The sequence below is a fragment of the Xyrauchen texanus genome, chromosome 3 (assembly GCF_025860055.1).
Source record: "Xyrauchen texanus isolate HMW12.3.18 chromosome 3, RBS_HiC_50CHRs, whole genome shotgun sequence".
Lineage (NCBI taxonomy): Eukaryota > Metazoa > Chordata > Actinopteri > Cypriniformes > Catostomidae > Xyrauchen > Xyrauchen texanus.
Window position 1 is genome coordinate 19,132,343 of NC_068278.1, and position 17,053 is coordinate 19,149,395.

The 17,053-nt window shown below is 35.8% G+C and overlaps 1 protein-coding gene across 1 annotated transcript; it reads right to left on the reverse strand.

Annotated features, from left to right (window-relative positions):
* Window positions 1-219: 219 nt before the first annotated feature.
* LOC127629852 (lysosome membrane protein 2-like) lies at window positions 220-16,745 on the reverse strand. Its single transcript, XM_052107133.1, has 13 exons — window positions 16,280-16,745; window positions 12,008-12,168; window positions 11,459-11,606; window positions 11,105-11,299; window positions 10,318-10,409; window positions 9,820-9,939; window positions 8,515-8,693; window positions 7,143-7,261; window positions 6,017-6,090; window positions 5,866-5,917; window positions 5,605-5,757; window positions 4,320-4,367; window positions 220-3,984 (listed from the first exon to the last, which is right to left on the reverse strand). Exons 1-13 carry the CDS (start codon window positions 16,400-16,402, stop codon window positions 3,853-3,855), a joined length of 1,596 nt encoding a protein of 531 aa, XP_051963093.1. The 5' UTR covers window positions 16,403-16,745; the 3' UTR covers window positions 220-3,852.
* Window positions 16,746-17,053: the final 308 nt, after the last annotated feature.

A 17,053-nucleotide genomic window follows, 5' to 3' on the forward strand; every position in this document is an offset into this window, starting at 1 on the left:
AAGCTAAAAACTAAAATGTTTCTAAAATGAAAAGTGTATTTATAAAGCGTTCATTTGAAATAAGAAAAATCCAAAAATCCAGTTCCAAAAGAATTCCTACAATCTAATTATTAAATTATGACAAAGATGCTGATTTATGCAAATTGGCTACATGTGTTCCCAAACTGAGTGTATGTGACATGAAATCAGAAGACAGACAACAAAAGGATTTGCAAGAAATTCAAGATTAGTTTTTTTATTTATTATTTTTTGCAAATAACACTAAAAATGTTTACAAAAGCATTGTAGAAAGATTTGTGCAGAGTAAATTATCAAAACTAAAAATTAATATTAAATTGAAATTATTTTGCACCTAACATGACATAAGGATTGTCATTCTCAGCAGCAAGAACCCAATGTATTTCAGGAGGAAAAGATTAAATGTTCAGTGTTTTCTAAGACCACCCTCAAAGATGTTGTGAGTAAATTACAAGCCCTGAAAGGAAGGCAGAGGGAAAAAAGAACAAAAAAATGCTACACTTTCTTTAACGTCACTACTAAAGCAACTGAAATAAACAAGGATGGTATGGCACTAAAAGCTCATCCCTGAAGGAGGGCATCATTCATCTATGAAAAAAAAAGATTAGATTGCAATTGGAAACTTCCCTTGTACCCAACATGGCACTACAGCAATCTTCCTAAAGGAACTCAAAAGACACTCAGCCTTCCCTTTGTTATTCCAGCTGGACAATAACAGTGTATTGACAGCTTGTGGAAGTTGCATAACAGGAGATCATTACACACGATAGGCTCACACCCCACTGATACAACACAAGCCTTTCTCAATCAAAGTAACAGTTTTTAGTTACAACCACATACACTGTTCCATCATGGACTTAGGACAATATTCACTTGGTACTACTTCATAAATCTGTGGAGGAACTAAAAATAAAACTTGAAATATTACAAAATATAGAAATGAAAAAGACCAAAGAAAATACCTTACAAAGTCAGATAATATACATACCATTGAACATATGAATACATAAATATTGTTTGTCTGATTACAAAACCTTTTTACTTCATAATAAAATTAGCTTTGTACATGTCATATTGCTGTGTCAATACATAATACTGAGTTTATTTGCACACTGTGGCAATACTTTACATTTTAAGTTCTTTGCTGTATTAAACACATTATAAACTCACATACTTTGCTCTGGAAAATATTTTTCTGACTTTAAAATGTTTTTTTTTTTCATCCATTTGCCCTTGAAGACAAAGGTTCTGATGCTCTTCTAAACGGTAAATCGATGGCACTGTGGAACGTAAACAAACCAGTTATCTACAAAACCAATGTTATCTTTGGTCAAGCATATAGGGAACAACTGAACAAGAGGCAATACGTTTCAAAAGTCACCATTAGGAAGCTGGAAACCGTATAGAAATGGCTCAGGTTGTAGATCTCACAAACTCAAGTCACATCTTACAAGTCCCACCACTTGAGATACAATTGTCCAGCAGGGCCTTCGACAGAGGCCATTTTTTGTACATTTATACACTGTGTGCTGATAACTAAACATGTAACTCTCCAAGAGAAACTGTAATTGACTTGTGGTCAATTACACTAAAGCTTCAATTGCTTTTCTCTCTGTTTTCAGTCAGGTACAGCTGCATAAGACACTGTTCACAACGTTTCCAGTTTAAAACTTGCACTAAATCTTTAAAAGATAAGCTAAATGCATGGCACGAGCAAATTTGCCACAATGTACGCTGCAATCCACAGAAACCATGGTTGCAACAGGTAACAGATGGTTTTAAAGGAATAGTTCACAAAAAAATGAAAACTCTTTCATAAGTTTCTCACACTCATGCCATCCCAGAAGTGTTTGTCTTTGTTTCTTCTGCTGAAGTTATTTGGAATAATTATATGATAAATTGTGTCATTTTTGGAGCTTCAAAATGTTGGCACCCATTCACTTGCATTGTATGGACCAAATGAGCTGAGATATTCTTCTAAAAATCTTTGTTTGTGTTCAGCAGAAGAAAGAAAGTAATGTAAACACATCTGGGATGGCATGAGGGTTAGTAAATGATGAGAGAATTTTCATTTTTGGGTGAACTATCCCTTTAAGTCAAGTAAAGTAACATTTACAAGTGCCAATCTTCCCAGTAAGTGTTTGGCATTAGATTTGTTCCCAATATTTCCAAAATGGGAATGATTTTACACATACATAATACATTTTCAATGGACACTTTTCAAACAAAACAATATGGGTTATGGCAATTTCCAACAAACACCTAAAATGATTCATTTAGACAAAACAATAAAATGCATGAGTAGACTTGAGTGTGTGTATATATATATATATATATATATATATATATATATATATATATATATATATATAAACCTTTAAAGATATTATTGAAAGTGTGCAGCTATTATATCCTTTTCAAATGGATTTATATATGGCCTTAATTCACTTTTAAGAGGCAATAGCGAAGGCTTGAACATCATTGACAAAAAAACAAAACATCAAAGACAAAAATAAAACTCTAGATGGACACTAGCAGTGATTCTGGAAGTTGCCTCACAGAGGGTTAACGTGCACAGAAAAACACGCAGACGTCACTGATAACCCTAAACCTGCTGATCTGTTACTCTTTCTGTTGTCAAAGACTGATTAGACTGCGAGAAACCGTGTTTGTGCTCTTGTGATTATAGAACAGACTTTTGCGGTGAAATGTTTGATTTTCGGATGTTTCAGGACTGGATTTGGTCAGAGGTAGTCTGACGTTTCTTCTGCCCAATGCCAAAGGTTTTCCATCTTATGCCTACCATTACCATGCAGCAAAATCACATTTTTGCATTTATAAGTAATTGTAAGGCAGCAAGAAAGTCTAACTTATGAGTCTTCTATGCCTGTTGTTCTTTCTTTATAAAAGAATAAAAAGCTAGCATGACTTGTAATGCATGGTGACTCTTGTTCTAATGACCTATTTTAAGTAGACGTTTTCATTTCTGGCATTGGTTGAGTGAATGAATTTGGCCATGAGTCAGACAGCGTGAAATGGAGAGGACCGCTGAAGTGTCCACTTTTTGTCACACTGCATCGTGCAAAATGGTCGAAAGTGAGCAACCACAGCATTTCACCACAGTGTGACAAACACGTGCAAGCACGAGCATGCCTCCAGACATACATTCACGCAAACATACTGGTTTGAACAATCATACACACAAAGTACTGGATTAGACCCAGTTTTTTTTCTTAGCATATCAAACCTTTTAGCCCTCTAAAACATTTTAGAAGTAATTCAATAGTTTGCATTTATCTGCTCATTATCAGGTATGACAAATAGAGCTTTGTTAGTTCAAGGCCCACTTGTTCAGACCCGTATACAGTAGTGTGGGAAGAATTTTGAAAAGAAACACTTTCCAAGACATGAGTGAGTGTAGATGGTTTCCAGTAGTTCCTTCTTTATGCTCACTCATGCTAACAGGGTTTATGACCCCTACAGAAACTATGGATTCTGTGAACATGCAATGCATATACTTTTTAAAGGCAAGAGAGTGTTTATCAGGCCTCTCATGACTAGGCAACAGAAGCCTCTGGGAACTCAGAGACAGTTTTGTGTTTATATATTTTTTGTAAGATATGGCAGTTTGACACGGCCATGCTCAAAAAGGTCAGAATAAGTAACGAGTCAACCTTAAAACAAGTGACCCTCGGGAAACGTTGGTGTTGTTTGTCTGTGTGTGAGGACTGACCCCCGAAGACAAATTGCACAGTGGAAAAAGTAAAACATAAAAAAGGGCGAGGATGCACTTCTGGATGTGATGTCCATGTGTGAGTCCACAAATCATCTTCATCAACACTTTTGTGCCTCTACTGGTGACATTGCAATATAAGATCCATTCCTCAAAGGCTGGTTAGTGCGGTTCTCCGGCGAATTTTCTGCGTGGTTGCTAACTTGGGTATAAGCCGTTTCATCTTTCGTCGTCTGTAAGAACAAAAAGGAACATTAGATTGCATGTCTACAATGTTAAAATCAAAGCGGAGTTGAATAAACAGATTTCAACTTAAAATCATGTAATACATAACCAACACACTATTTAATGAACATCTAATGTAATAGTTTGAAACACTGCAGAACTACATCACAAAATGATGCATGCAGGAAAGCAATGAACATGTTTTGCAGAAATAAAAGCATGTTCCAAAAAGTTAAAAAACAAACTTTTCCCTAAAATGATAATAGTGCACTAAATGACATTACAGGCAAATCTGAACAAAATGAAAGGAAAATGTGTGTGTAAGGAAAAAATGAAGACTTACAGCAAAAGAATGAAAAGCTTCATTAAAATCAATACGTTTAACTTCATTCTGAATTGGGGAAAAAAAAGGGAGGAAATGTTACTGGAAATGAAAACATAACAGCATTATGCATCAATTGGCAAATTTCATGTGAAAAAATTAACACAACTAAAAAACTTTTAGACTCATTATTAGTAGGGTTTTAATAGTTTATTATTAGTAGATATTGATATACTTTTTCCAAATCGTTTTGATTCGATTCCGATCTCAATATGTTATTGATTCATATGGGTACACTTCTGTTACAATGTCCATTTTGCTTACATATAAAATACATTTTCTCTCAGCTAATGCGCTTAATTATAACAAGTGAATATGAAGGTACTTTCTTTACCGCATCAATGTGTGTTTAAAAGAAATTAAAACAAGTTGTTATTTTTAATCAACAACTGACTGTAAAAAACCGAAAGGGTATTAAAAGTGACATTATTCAATGATATAGGGATCCGTGGATCTTGTCTTTAGATACACAGAACGAGTTGAACCAAATGTTTACTCTCAACACGCAGTGAAACGATCTCGGTGCTAATAACTTTTCCACTATACTACTCAAATCACTGGAGAGTGAAATCTGAACATTTACTAGCCAGTGGCCGATCATAGAAATGTTTTGTCATACAGCGTGAGATTTGGTTTCACATGTGAGTGATTTACTTGCATTATAGAGGGCTGCTGCATAAAGTGAAGGCCCGATCTTGGGACTTAAGAATCGATATTGAGATTGTAAAATCTATATTTTTACCTAGCCCTAATTATTAGTGTATATATAAAATAGTAAAGCAAATGTTTTTTAACTGACAAAATGTTTTGAGTATTCCATCATTAGTATGTTTAGTTTGCATCATAACACAAGTTCAATTTGATGGCCAATCCAATTAAATAGAAAATTGCTTCACAATCTAAAAAATTATATAATAAAATAACACATTTCAAGTAATTCATGCACTGAAGGTAAAGCACATGCGTTCCCTCATGCAGGTGCGTGCTTGGGAATTATAACTAAGGTTAATGCCTTCAAGGCTAGTGACACATGTAATTGGCTTTGACGCCAAGGGTGTGTAAGGTTGCTGGTATTTTAAAGACTTTGTGAATAGAGTAAAAGTTAATATTCTCCCAAAATGCTATGACATCAAGGAAGTTTTTGAAAAGACCAGAGTTCAATGAAAAAAGTTTTTTTGACCTACGAACAACATATCTTGTCTTTCCTCAAGTTAAGATAAGGCAATATAGAAGACATTTTTTTTACCTGTCTCTGGCGATTCCTGCAGACAAGGAAGATCAGGACCACGAGTAAAATGACCCCCAGCCCCACAATGATGACAGGGAAATTGGACACCACTGTTACAATGATCAGAAGTGTTCTCATCTGGGCAGCTGAGTCATCGTCAATAGTTGCCGTCTAAAAATATAAGGGATTTCCAGAGCACTGAATGAAATGCAGTGGAGTGCATAAATTATGAACACAGAAAAACTGGTGTGAAGGTAATAGGAGTAAATTGAAACTCACCTCGTTGACATACATGATAGGAAAAATTGTCCCATTTAGGAATTTTGTTTTGCTAAAAAAAGAAAGAAAGAAAAAAAAGCTTAATTTGCATTTTTTTCCATTCCAAATACGCATGATTTTGTTCAGGGATTTTTTAAGATGTTTTACTCACGGGAAGCCACTGACTCTCTTTAGGATGACATTGAGCTGAGCTCTCTTGCAGGCACGAATGGGGACCCCTGTGGTCTGTAGAAAATAAGTAAGGGACAAAAGTCAAACATCACATATAGACTTTATCATTTCCATTTAGAATAACAGTGTTAAAGGTGCACTGAAACGTTTTTAAATGGTTTTCAGTTATTGTCCTGATGCCATTGCACAGTCACAGTCACCAATACTTTATTTATTCCATTAGCAAAAGTGCCCAATAACATAGTGATTACTATATTTTAGAAAAATATCTCAGCTTTGTAGGTCCATACAATTCAAGTGAATGTTGACCAGACATCTCAAGCTCCAAAAAGCACATAAAGACAGCACAAAACTAATCCATAAGACTCCAATGGTTTAATACATGTCTTCAGAATAGATATGATAGGTGTGGATGAGAAACAAATCCTTTTTAACTATAATTCTCTCTTTTCAATAATTTTTTTGTTTTTGGCAATTCGTATTATTTGAGCATATCGTCACCTACTGGGCAGGGAGGAGAATTTATAGTAAAAATAATTGATCCATTTCTCACCCACATCTATCATATCGCTTCTGAAGACATGGATTAAATTACTGTAGACGTATGGATTACTTTTTTTTTTGGACCTTCAAAGTTCTGGTCACCATTCAATTGCATTGTATGCACTTACAGAGCAGAAATATTCTTCTAAAAATCTTCATTTGTGTTCTGCAGAAGAAAAGAAAGTCATAAACATCTGGGATGGCATACGTGAGTAAATTAGGTTAGAATTTTTATTTTAGTTTTTTAAGTTTTTGTTTAAAAATATAACTGTGAATTTGTATTTTCGGGTGAACTATCCCTTTAATATATTAGAGTAAGGTCATACAGCAACATAAGGGACTCAAACTTAATGGGTGAATTTTCCGTCATTAAATGCAATGATAATCCAATAATCACAGGCATTCTAGTGAAATTCAGGTGTGGTTTCACATTCAGTCGTGTTTACCAAAGTTTATTCAGTTGTGGGAAGGAGGGGTGCATTCTGTTTACAGACTATAAAAACCACAAGTGCTAAAAGGTCATGCTGTAAACATAGGAACCATAAAGCGTCTACACTGCTTACTGGGTTGATGTCGAGGTATGTTTCGTGTTCCTCCTCATTTGGATTCATGCCTTCAATGGCACTAATGTAGCTACGATCAGCTTGGTAGAAATGAGGGAATGACACAACAATGGGTGCACCTATAAATCAAAAGAGAAATTGGAGAGCAAAGCATTAGTTGTTGTTCCTTTAAACAGATCAGTTGACAATTATTAATAGAACACCGTTTAGTTACGTTTAGGAAATGAAAAGGTCTATGTGAATATGCAAAAATAGTAACGTCTTTGTCTAATGACCTATTGTCTAATGACCTTTGTCTAATGAAAATGTGCAGGTTTTAGATCTTCCATCTCTCTTGTTTTGATATTTTCCGTTACATGGTACGTTCAGGTAGTTTTCGTGTCTTTAAGCAAACTAGCCGTAAATGAAACGTCCTCTTTCTGTATCAAGAAATGAGTGACACATACTTGGCCATGTAGTGACCTGATCACCTACCAATTGCACAAATTACTACATTTGTGTGGTGTTGAGATCATAAGCTTGACATAATTCCTCAGAATCTCTCAGATGTTGTATGTTACGATCCCATTTCAATAACACCCTAAATATAACTATTAAATGACTGTTCATGATGCCCTCGAGGAAGGATGACTAATCAAAGCATGTGCAAATACAAACAGCTGTGCCAGGAGTACGCACATGACAAAAGCGAGAGTTTACGACTGTTCGATAACAATATTAGCTTAATAGTTTATGGAGGAAGCAATAGAGGCTGTGAAAGAGCAATTTGTTGGAGGACACCTATAACAGGTCAAGTGATTGATAAATACAATAAAATTGTACTAAAAGTTACTCATTAATTACTGAACCCTGATGCCTTTTTCATGATCCAAGAGTGAGCAAACAACCCCAGACAGATCTAACATGAACTCCAGTTTGAAAGGCCACAGATCGGTAATGAGAAATCCAGGAATTCAATACTATTTACATATGGTTTAGATTAGTTTGGTTACACGTCAGTCTAGACCAGCTATTTAGAGTACTGCAATTTTATGCACTCCTATTTTTCATTCACACAGCATGGGTTTACTGAAAATGTGTTTAAGTGCTATAAACTTAAGGGCATCAGTTCAATTCTAGAATGCAGTCGTCACTCTTGTTAATAGCCTAACTGTGTGTGAACAGAACCGTATTTATTATCACTCTAAAAATAGGACTGATACCAGTATTTCTAAAGTACAAGCATCTACAGAGAGTCTAAACAAATTACTGTATTTCAAAAATGACCATATTTTGCATGCAATTCTAGGAAATGCTTTCGTTTCTGTGCCTTTCAAAACTAAACCCACAACTTTTAACACCAAAAAAACTTGCTCCAACAAACACGGCGTACCTTGCCGACAGACGCTGACTTTAAGGACTCCCTTTCCAAGGCAATCTCCAGCAGGTACGCAGAAGCCAGCATTGCTTGGGTTCTCATCAGGGGGAGCCAGTACATCTGAAGGAGGGGCGAAGCGGAAGGCAGGAATACCCTTCACCTCTTTGTCGCTCACGTAACCTAAATGAATAGACCTGCACACACACACAAAAAACATGCGTACAAGAATAAATAATCATCAAATGATTTTTTTTAAGTCATGAAAAGGTTGCGATGATGCTTTTATCATACACAAGACAACAGATGTCAGGTTTATAAGGCAATAAAAACATATTTTCACAACATTGCAGAAATGTTGTTAGTATGTCCCCTTGCAACGTTTTCGTAATCTACAAGTCCAACCGTTTGCAAAAAGTTGTCAAAATGTTTTTACCAAGTACATCTTTCAAAGAAAGCTGTTACCAAAAACATTTAAAACCATATTAGTGAGCAAAAGATAAAAATATGAGACTACAACCACAAAAATTTGGAAAGAAACCAAGTTTTCGTTTTTGAAACACTGAAAGTGCTTAAATCCCCTTACAGCGCATGAGGAAACAATTTGTCCCTGTGTCATTTCCATGTACGGTCTGAAACGCAATTGTCCTCACATTTCGCCGTCAAACAGCAATTCCGAGTATGCCTCCCATCGCCTTTGAAGGAATGCAATTTGAAGGTTATACCAAGTAACATTTAACTTTAAACAATGATATTAAAGCGGATAGCAGGCACACAACGCCGCTACAAAATGGGCCGCCATCTTGATTGTTTTGGGTTGAATGGATCACATGACTGCTTCACGTGACAACAAATACTTCATCGTTTTCTAATATCTCCATTTCCCTCGTCCACACTTAAACGCGAAGACTGTGTTTTCAAATGTATCCACTTAGGAAAGCGTTTTCAAAAGCCCAGGTTTTGCTGGACTAAAGTGCGGTCTCAGTGTGGACGGAGGGCCAAACCGTTGTGAAGTTAATGCGTTTTTAAACAGAAACGTATTAGTGTGGACGTGGCCTGAGACACCTAATTTGCTGGTCTGAATTTGTCATGGCTACTGTATATGTTTCAGGTAAACTGTAAAAAAATAAACTGTACGTAACGTTTTGGTTACATCATTATATTTTATTATAGCTGTGGACATTTCTGGACATTTTTGAAAATGTTGCAGTGTGGCGTAACCAAACCGCTATTCCAAAACGACAAAGTAAAATGTTTTATAAATGTTTTATGCTTGCTGGGAAGTAACCAAGTAGCTTGTACGTCTTTAAATACTTTGCTTACCGGCATAGATCAGCAGCAAAGATGTAGAGGAGCTCTTTCCTGGACAGGAAGGTGTGGAACACACTGCCATCAGTACCATTGATCATGTTGCTCTGGTTAGACGACCACCAATTCATCTGACTGCAAGAAAATTTGAAAAAGAATAAATGGTGATTGCACTGTTTTCTTTACAGTTTTTCAACAGAAAGGTGTATTTATCTCTTACTCTCACTTATTTTACTGAAATACACATTTTAATATAACTCCACATCTTAAAATTATGCTTTTTGTGATATTTAAAGAATTTGGGGCAGTGAAATGGGGATATGGGTTTATTGAATAGTGTATTGGTTCTTGTCCTGAACTTTATACTTTGGTAATGACATGGGGTCATCTAATACAAGCATGCTGTGCATGTGTAACCCAGTTTCCAAAGTAAAGAGAGCAAAAGTCAAGTGAGTGTGCAAATGTTCTCACTATGTCAGTAAGGCAATGCAGGTTATGTAAGGATTGAAGTACCTTATTCCATTCCATGTGTCAATCTTGCCGTAGTCCATGTAGTTCTTCTCTCCAGTATGGAAGACAAATTCACCCTCATGGGTTCCATTTTTCTGCCATCAAAATAAGTTATTAAATGTTAAAACCATTAAACAAAATTCATCTGAATCACTGGTCAGGGAAGAGTGAAGATGACAATGAAAAGGTCTATAGAAGTAGGAAAATGGGTTATTTAACTGCCCTGACATGAAAGCAGAAAGGGAAAGCCTAAAGGTTTTATTAGTGTACAGTGATTGACTGGTTCAAATGCCCTGAAATCATTCCTACAAATCTCACAAACTGTGGATATGCAATTTCTTTTTCTAAATATATTTCACATATAATCCCCAAAGAGAGTTTAAAACCAATTACAGTAAACCAGGCCACTGTGTCAAAACTGGTGAACATCTGCAGTCTATGACGGAGAGTATCATAATGACGTCACAAGATTATCCTGGTCTGATACGCATATATGGAAAAAACATGCAATGAAATTTTATGGTGACTGTCATTTTAGACATTTTGACATCTCCTTTTGCATTCTACAGACAAAAGAATGTCATATAAATATTAACAGAATTGTAATTTTATTTTTGTAATTATATTACAAAAATAGGGGGGTAAAATTAATCAGAGTTTTTTTTTTTTTTACAATATTGTCCATGAATGTAATTTATAGCAACCGACAGAAATGTATTTGAACTTTTCTCTTCATTTTGACCAACCTGTTATGAATAGGAATATAATTATATTACTCTCAGATTCTTACATTATACATGAGGCCAAAATGCTCATCCACTTCAGGTCTGAAGGAGTGGAGTTTAGTCAGCAGTGGATCTTTGAATCCCCACAAAATCTCATGGACTGTGCGATTCATAAAGACATCAATCCCCATGGATCCCATCCACATAGACACAGCAGTCCTCAAAAGGAAGGAGTAGGAATTCAACTCATTCATTACAGCCTGAAAAACAAGAAAGAGAATTTAGAGCAAATCTTTTGCATTTGGATCAGTGATAATCAGTTTAGCAAATGATCAAATATAAATGCTACGGGCAAACTAAGTCTAAATGTAAAATTATGTGTTGCTGATTTAAAAGCAAGCAAACAAAAGCCTTCTTACAATGAATGGAATGTTAACTGTTGTCACACAATCAACCTCAGGATCTCCCACTGACATGTCGCGAAGAAACACAAAGCTCTTGGGGTTTGTTGCAAAGATTTTTGTCCCATTTTCAAGGAAAGTGACATTTTCTCTGGGACGGTATTCCCTGTTAACAGAGAGATACATTTTGTTTAATGATAATATAAAAAATTATTATAATTTTTTTTTTGATTGCTTGTTTTTTTAAATCTACATTTGTTAACTCATTGGGGGAAAATAAAATAAATACGCCATTTCTATTTTTTCCAGTGCATCATTAATATTTGACATTCAGTTTGAAATGGTTAGGCAAACATTTCCTGTTTCCTATCTTCTAAAATGCATGAGTCACTTCCTGACTGGGGTGCTCAGGTTGTCACTGACAACAGACTGTATCATTCAGTAAACAAATAATTTCAAGTAGCCCTTAATGGTGAAGTTGTCTTGCACAAAAACAATCTATCGGAACATTACAACATTCAACCAAACAATTAAATATCTCAACTTCATTACTATTAGAGACTTCACCTGTAAGTGTATGGCCCCATTTGAGTGACTTTTGGCTTTGCCTTGCCAGCCAAGATCTCATCTGGGTTGGTAACATTGAAGAAGAAATACTGCATGTAAACAGGAGGCGGTGGATTTATCCAACCATTCAATACTTTGCTGTTCTCACCCAGTGTGATCTCCTGTAAATCAAACAAATTCAAGTCAAGCGAGAGTGACAACAGAAAATGTCTGTAGCCTATAAGATTGGAGATTTCTATATGATGTTATAAACTTTTATAGATTTGGTCTCTTTAAAGTGATCATTCACCCAAAAACAAAAACTCTAATGCTATCCCAGATGTGTGACTTTCTTTCTTCTGCTGAACACAAACAAAGATTTTAAGAAGAATATTTCAGCTCTGTAGGTCCATATAATGCAAGTGAATGGTGACCAAATCTTTGAAGGTACAAAAAGCACATAAAGGCAGCATAGAAGAAAAGAAAGTGAATGGTGACTGAGGTTGTCAGTCTCTACCATTGTGCCGAACACCTCCTTTGTGTTCCATGTAAGAAAGAAAGTCATACAGATTTTGTACAGCATGAGGGTGAATAAATAACAAGAGAACTTTAATTTTTGGGTGAACTAACCATTTAATTATTTTTTGTAAAACCTCAGTGCTCTTTGAATGTTTAAGCTGAGTTGCACAGTAATTTAGGGAAGAAACAACACAAAGACTTTGTGCGTGCCTGTTGAAAGCTGACTTTACATAAAGGTTCCAGGTGAAAAGTCAATGCCCTGGGATTTCAGAAATACAGCAGACATACAGAAAAGAGAGTGCTGGGATGATGAAAAAAAGGAAAAACCTCAGCAGACAGATGGGCTGATTCAGAGTTAAAGTAGAAGAGGAAGAAAAACATCAACAATCAGCAATCTGTTCAAGACCAGAGTAGCACAAACAAACATGTTTCTGACTGAATTTAATACCAGAAAGTACGTTCAGTAGTTAAACTTCTCACTTCTCGAGTGTCTTCTTAACATGGAAAGGAGGAACAAATGTTCATTTTAAAACTAAGAACTACTACTACAGTTCTGAACAAAGTGACTAAACATAGTTGTATAGTTTAGTAAGGACTAAACAAGGCTTCACAGGGTGACTCATGACAAAGTCATAAAGTACCAGAATGTTGCCTTAAAAAGCAGATAACACTATCTGAAAACAGAAGCCATGACTTCTGCACTAAACTCCTTAGTGTCTAGATTTAAGGTTTCGCGCTTTTGATTCAGCATCACTGGTCAGCTGGTTGGAGAGAGTTTTTTTGTGTTTCAATCTGTCACCTAATCTGTCTCAGTCACACAATTAGAATTGTGCAATAGTAGCTTGAAATGTTTTTCATAACCAATCAGTAATTCACTCATGACTAAATTGTGCATTATTATCACAGCAAAAACCAAAGAACAACAACAAGGATCTCTATCTTTGTTCAAACAAAGGATCTCTAAACGATCACTTATTCAAAGGAACAAATTTCACATGGAAGCTCTAAATGGGCTCTCTATTATTAGGAGTTACCCAGTGCTTTCTCTCTTCCATGAGTAAAGCATGGAGTACTGAGGAAAACCTGTAGCTATTCAAGTTGCTCAAACCCATTAGTAAAATGAGACCATAGCTTTTCTTTATAGTAAGACTACATTGCATCACGCTCTTTGATTCTTTTTCTTAATCTTTTTCTTAATCTAAAAGTTTTTCATTGAATGTCTGTTTCGGCATTTGTTTTTTGTTTTTTTGTTGCTTTAAATCAAATTGACATCAGATCTTAATTAGGCTGGGGCTCAAAGTTATTCTGACTCTAAATGAATAAATAAGTTTTAGCTCATAGATAGCTATTAAAGGGATTGTTCACCCAAAACAAATATTTTTAGAAGAATATCTCAACTCTGTAGGTCCATACAATTTAAGTGAATGGTGACCAAAACTTTAAAGGTCCAAAAAGCGCATAGAGGCAGCATAAAAGTTATCCATATGATTCCAGTGGTTTAACGTCTTCTGAAGTTTTGGGTGAGAACAGACCAAAATGTAACTAATTTTTCACAATAAACCTTGACATCAGCAGTCTCCTTGGCGATCATGATTTCAAGCTCGATTACACTTCCTAAAGCGACATCTAGCGCTCTGTGCATATGTCAAGTGCAATCGAGCTTGAAAACATCATCGTGCCTAGAGAGTGCAGATGTCAAGATTTCTTGTGAAAATTGAGTTTCATTTTGGTCTATTCTTACCCAAAACCGATTGGATCATTTCAGAAGACATTGATTAATTCAGTGAAGTCTTATGGATTAGTTTTGTGGTGCGTTTATGTGCTTTCTGGAGCTTCAAAGTTATGATCACCATTCACTTGCATTATATGGACCTACAGAGCTGAAATATTCTTCTTAAAATCTTTGTTTGTGTTCAGCAGAAGAGAGAAGGTCATACAAATCTTGGATGGCATGAGGGTGAATAAATTATGAGAACATTTTCATTTTTGGATGAACTAAGTAATTCCTTTGAAATTGAGTAAAACCACCAAACCACACATCAAGTAGCCTAAATATTCTTTGTAATTTTACTATGGTTATATTCTCAACAGCTTATTATCCATTAATAATGTCACTATGATGAGCCTAAACATTGTCCATTGGGAAAATATGTAGCCTTTAATAATGATTTGATCATATAATTAAATAAATTAAGAGGATTCATAAAAAATATTTCAGAAAACAAAACTGCTGTGCTCAACAACCTTGAGAAGAGGTCTTTGAAGGTCCTTAATGGACATCAAACTGTGTTAGACCATTTTCAGAACCTTGATAGAACATTTTCAGAACCTTGAATGAACAACTACAGCCAAGGTAATAATAACATTAAATGTTATTATATATATAGTGAGGTTGTTTGTCATTTATTTGAAAGTACTTGACATTAAAAAATTGCTACAACTATCCAAGGCAAGCAGCAGATACACAAGGCGGTCCCTATGTCAAGTGGTGGTACCTGCCAGTGGAATTTCTTATTTTGTTTATTTTTTACAAATGACACATTATGATATTCCAAAGCCATTCCACTGGTAGGAGCTCCACTGAATGACATTTTAAGATTACTTCAGAGCAAGGAATGAACAAATTCACAAGCCAAAGTATGCAACTTCTAAAAGCAGCAGTAAAGGAAGTGAGTTTTCACTCAGTTCAAGATAAACAGAGCATTGAAGAACAACTGCCTCAGAGCTACACACTGTCGCATATACTAAATCCTTTAACATACCACCAACTCCACACCCTACTCAAAAGGCACACATGACCCAAGGGCTTGAAAAGTAGTTGTTTTGTCAAGAAAACTTAAGTCTCACAGACTGCAATGAGAAGATGTTTGTGGTCTGTATGTGATAAAAACATGCCAGAGCTACAGAAACAGTAGGCTATATCATGAAGGTCAATTTCTTTAAGACCCTATAATATCTCTATATCATTTCATCTGTCCCTAACTGACACATACACATGCATATAATTTCCTTCAAAGTTGACTTGACTCATAGATAAAAATGTTCACCAACATGAACACCCACACGTTTAAGGAATCGCATTAAACTGTGAACTACACAACACTTGGTTAAAAATACAATTTTTCCAAGGAGAACAGGCTGAGACCCTCCCCTAACATCCACACATATCTCACACCTCCCCCTTACCATGTATATGCTGAATGAGCACGTAACCTCTAATATATCATTAAAGAAGGATATATTATCCATAATAACCAGCTAGGGACAACATTTCATTTACAGACAGACAGCACACTACTGCTGGGGTGGATGAGAACGCGAGACGGGGGGGACGTATTTTTCCGCAATATGATAGGCTTAGTGGCCACGGTCTGGGTTACAGCCCACTTTGATCACTCAGAATTAAAAACAAAACCACATTTACACATTATGGTACTTGATATCATGTTTTCACCACCTAAATGTTACAGAGGAAAATTAAATGACCGGCGTAAATACAGGACATGCACTGTGTAGCCTTGTTCATCTCTGACTTTAAGAATATGAACCTGTCCCACAGTGTATCACTGACTGAGGCTACTGATGTGGCAATTCTAGAATTTAGAATTGTTTATTGGAATCTATGATGTCACAATACCATGATGCGCTTCTTTCAATCTCTCTATATAAAGAGCATTCGTTCGTTTAGGGCTTTAAAAAGCTGGTTATATGTCATAAGATAGGCTTTTTTGAGGAATTAGGTTAGTATAAAAAAAAATTAAATGCAAGTCTCACCTTTTTAATCCGTTCTTGAATCATTGTTTGGAAGACTTGTGCCACGAGAAGAGCGATCCCCAAAATGATTAGATGAGCGCTCACGATCGCGGTGGCGTAAATGATACAAGATCTTCTCGTCATCGTTGATTGTTTCAAATTGGCAGATTTGTATATATATATATATATATACAAAACCTATACTCTGCTGAGCCTTTTAGCACCTGGTCTATCTTTTTGTCTTCCTCTCCACTGAAAGGAAGCTCGCTAAAAGCTACTTGGTCTGAACTTCAATCACTACTTGAGAACCTCTTGATGACGTGCCTCCGTTTCTCTAACAGTCCCAAAGACAGAGTCTCTCAACGTCCCCTCTATCATTAGGAAATGACCATACACGATCCCAGTGATGTGCGATTAGCGAGATGTTTCTCGGATGCAGAGATGGAGATCGGCTCTAATGTAGAGAAACGAAAGGTCTTCTCCTCCACCCTTACCAGACTTCAATGAGCCAGTCATGCATGAGAAACACACTTTTAGGAGCGAGGGGCGTGTTGAACCTCCCTCAGAGATGAGGTCACAATATAAGTTATTTTTTAAGACGGATTTACACATGCAAATGTCATATCGTCAAAGTAAATGTATACTCTTTACTGAAGAGTCCATTTATTGACAAAACTCTGTCAAATGGATGAAACCTGCTAAATTAGTTTTTTTTTTTTTTTTTTAAATGTAAAATGCTAAATTAGCCCAACTTTATAATAATTGTATTCAGCTTCCAGTTTAGTTCGGGATGCC

Bases quoted from the DNA above. Each gene is read 5' to 3' on its own strand.
- LOC127629852 (XM_052107133.1), bottom strand. From the start codon at position 16,402: ATGACGAGAAGATCTTGTATCATTTACGCCACCGCGATCGTGAGCGCT. The intron at 12,169-16,279 runs GTGAGACTTGCA...TTTGATTTACAG, and splicing joins TTCAAGAACGGATTAAAAAG to GAGATCACACTGGGTGAGAA. The intron at 7,262-8,514 runs GTACGCCGTGTT...TTTGATTTATAG, and splicing joins AGTCAGCGTCTGTCGGCAAG to GTGCACCCATTGTTGTGTCA.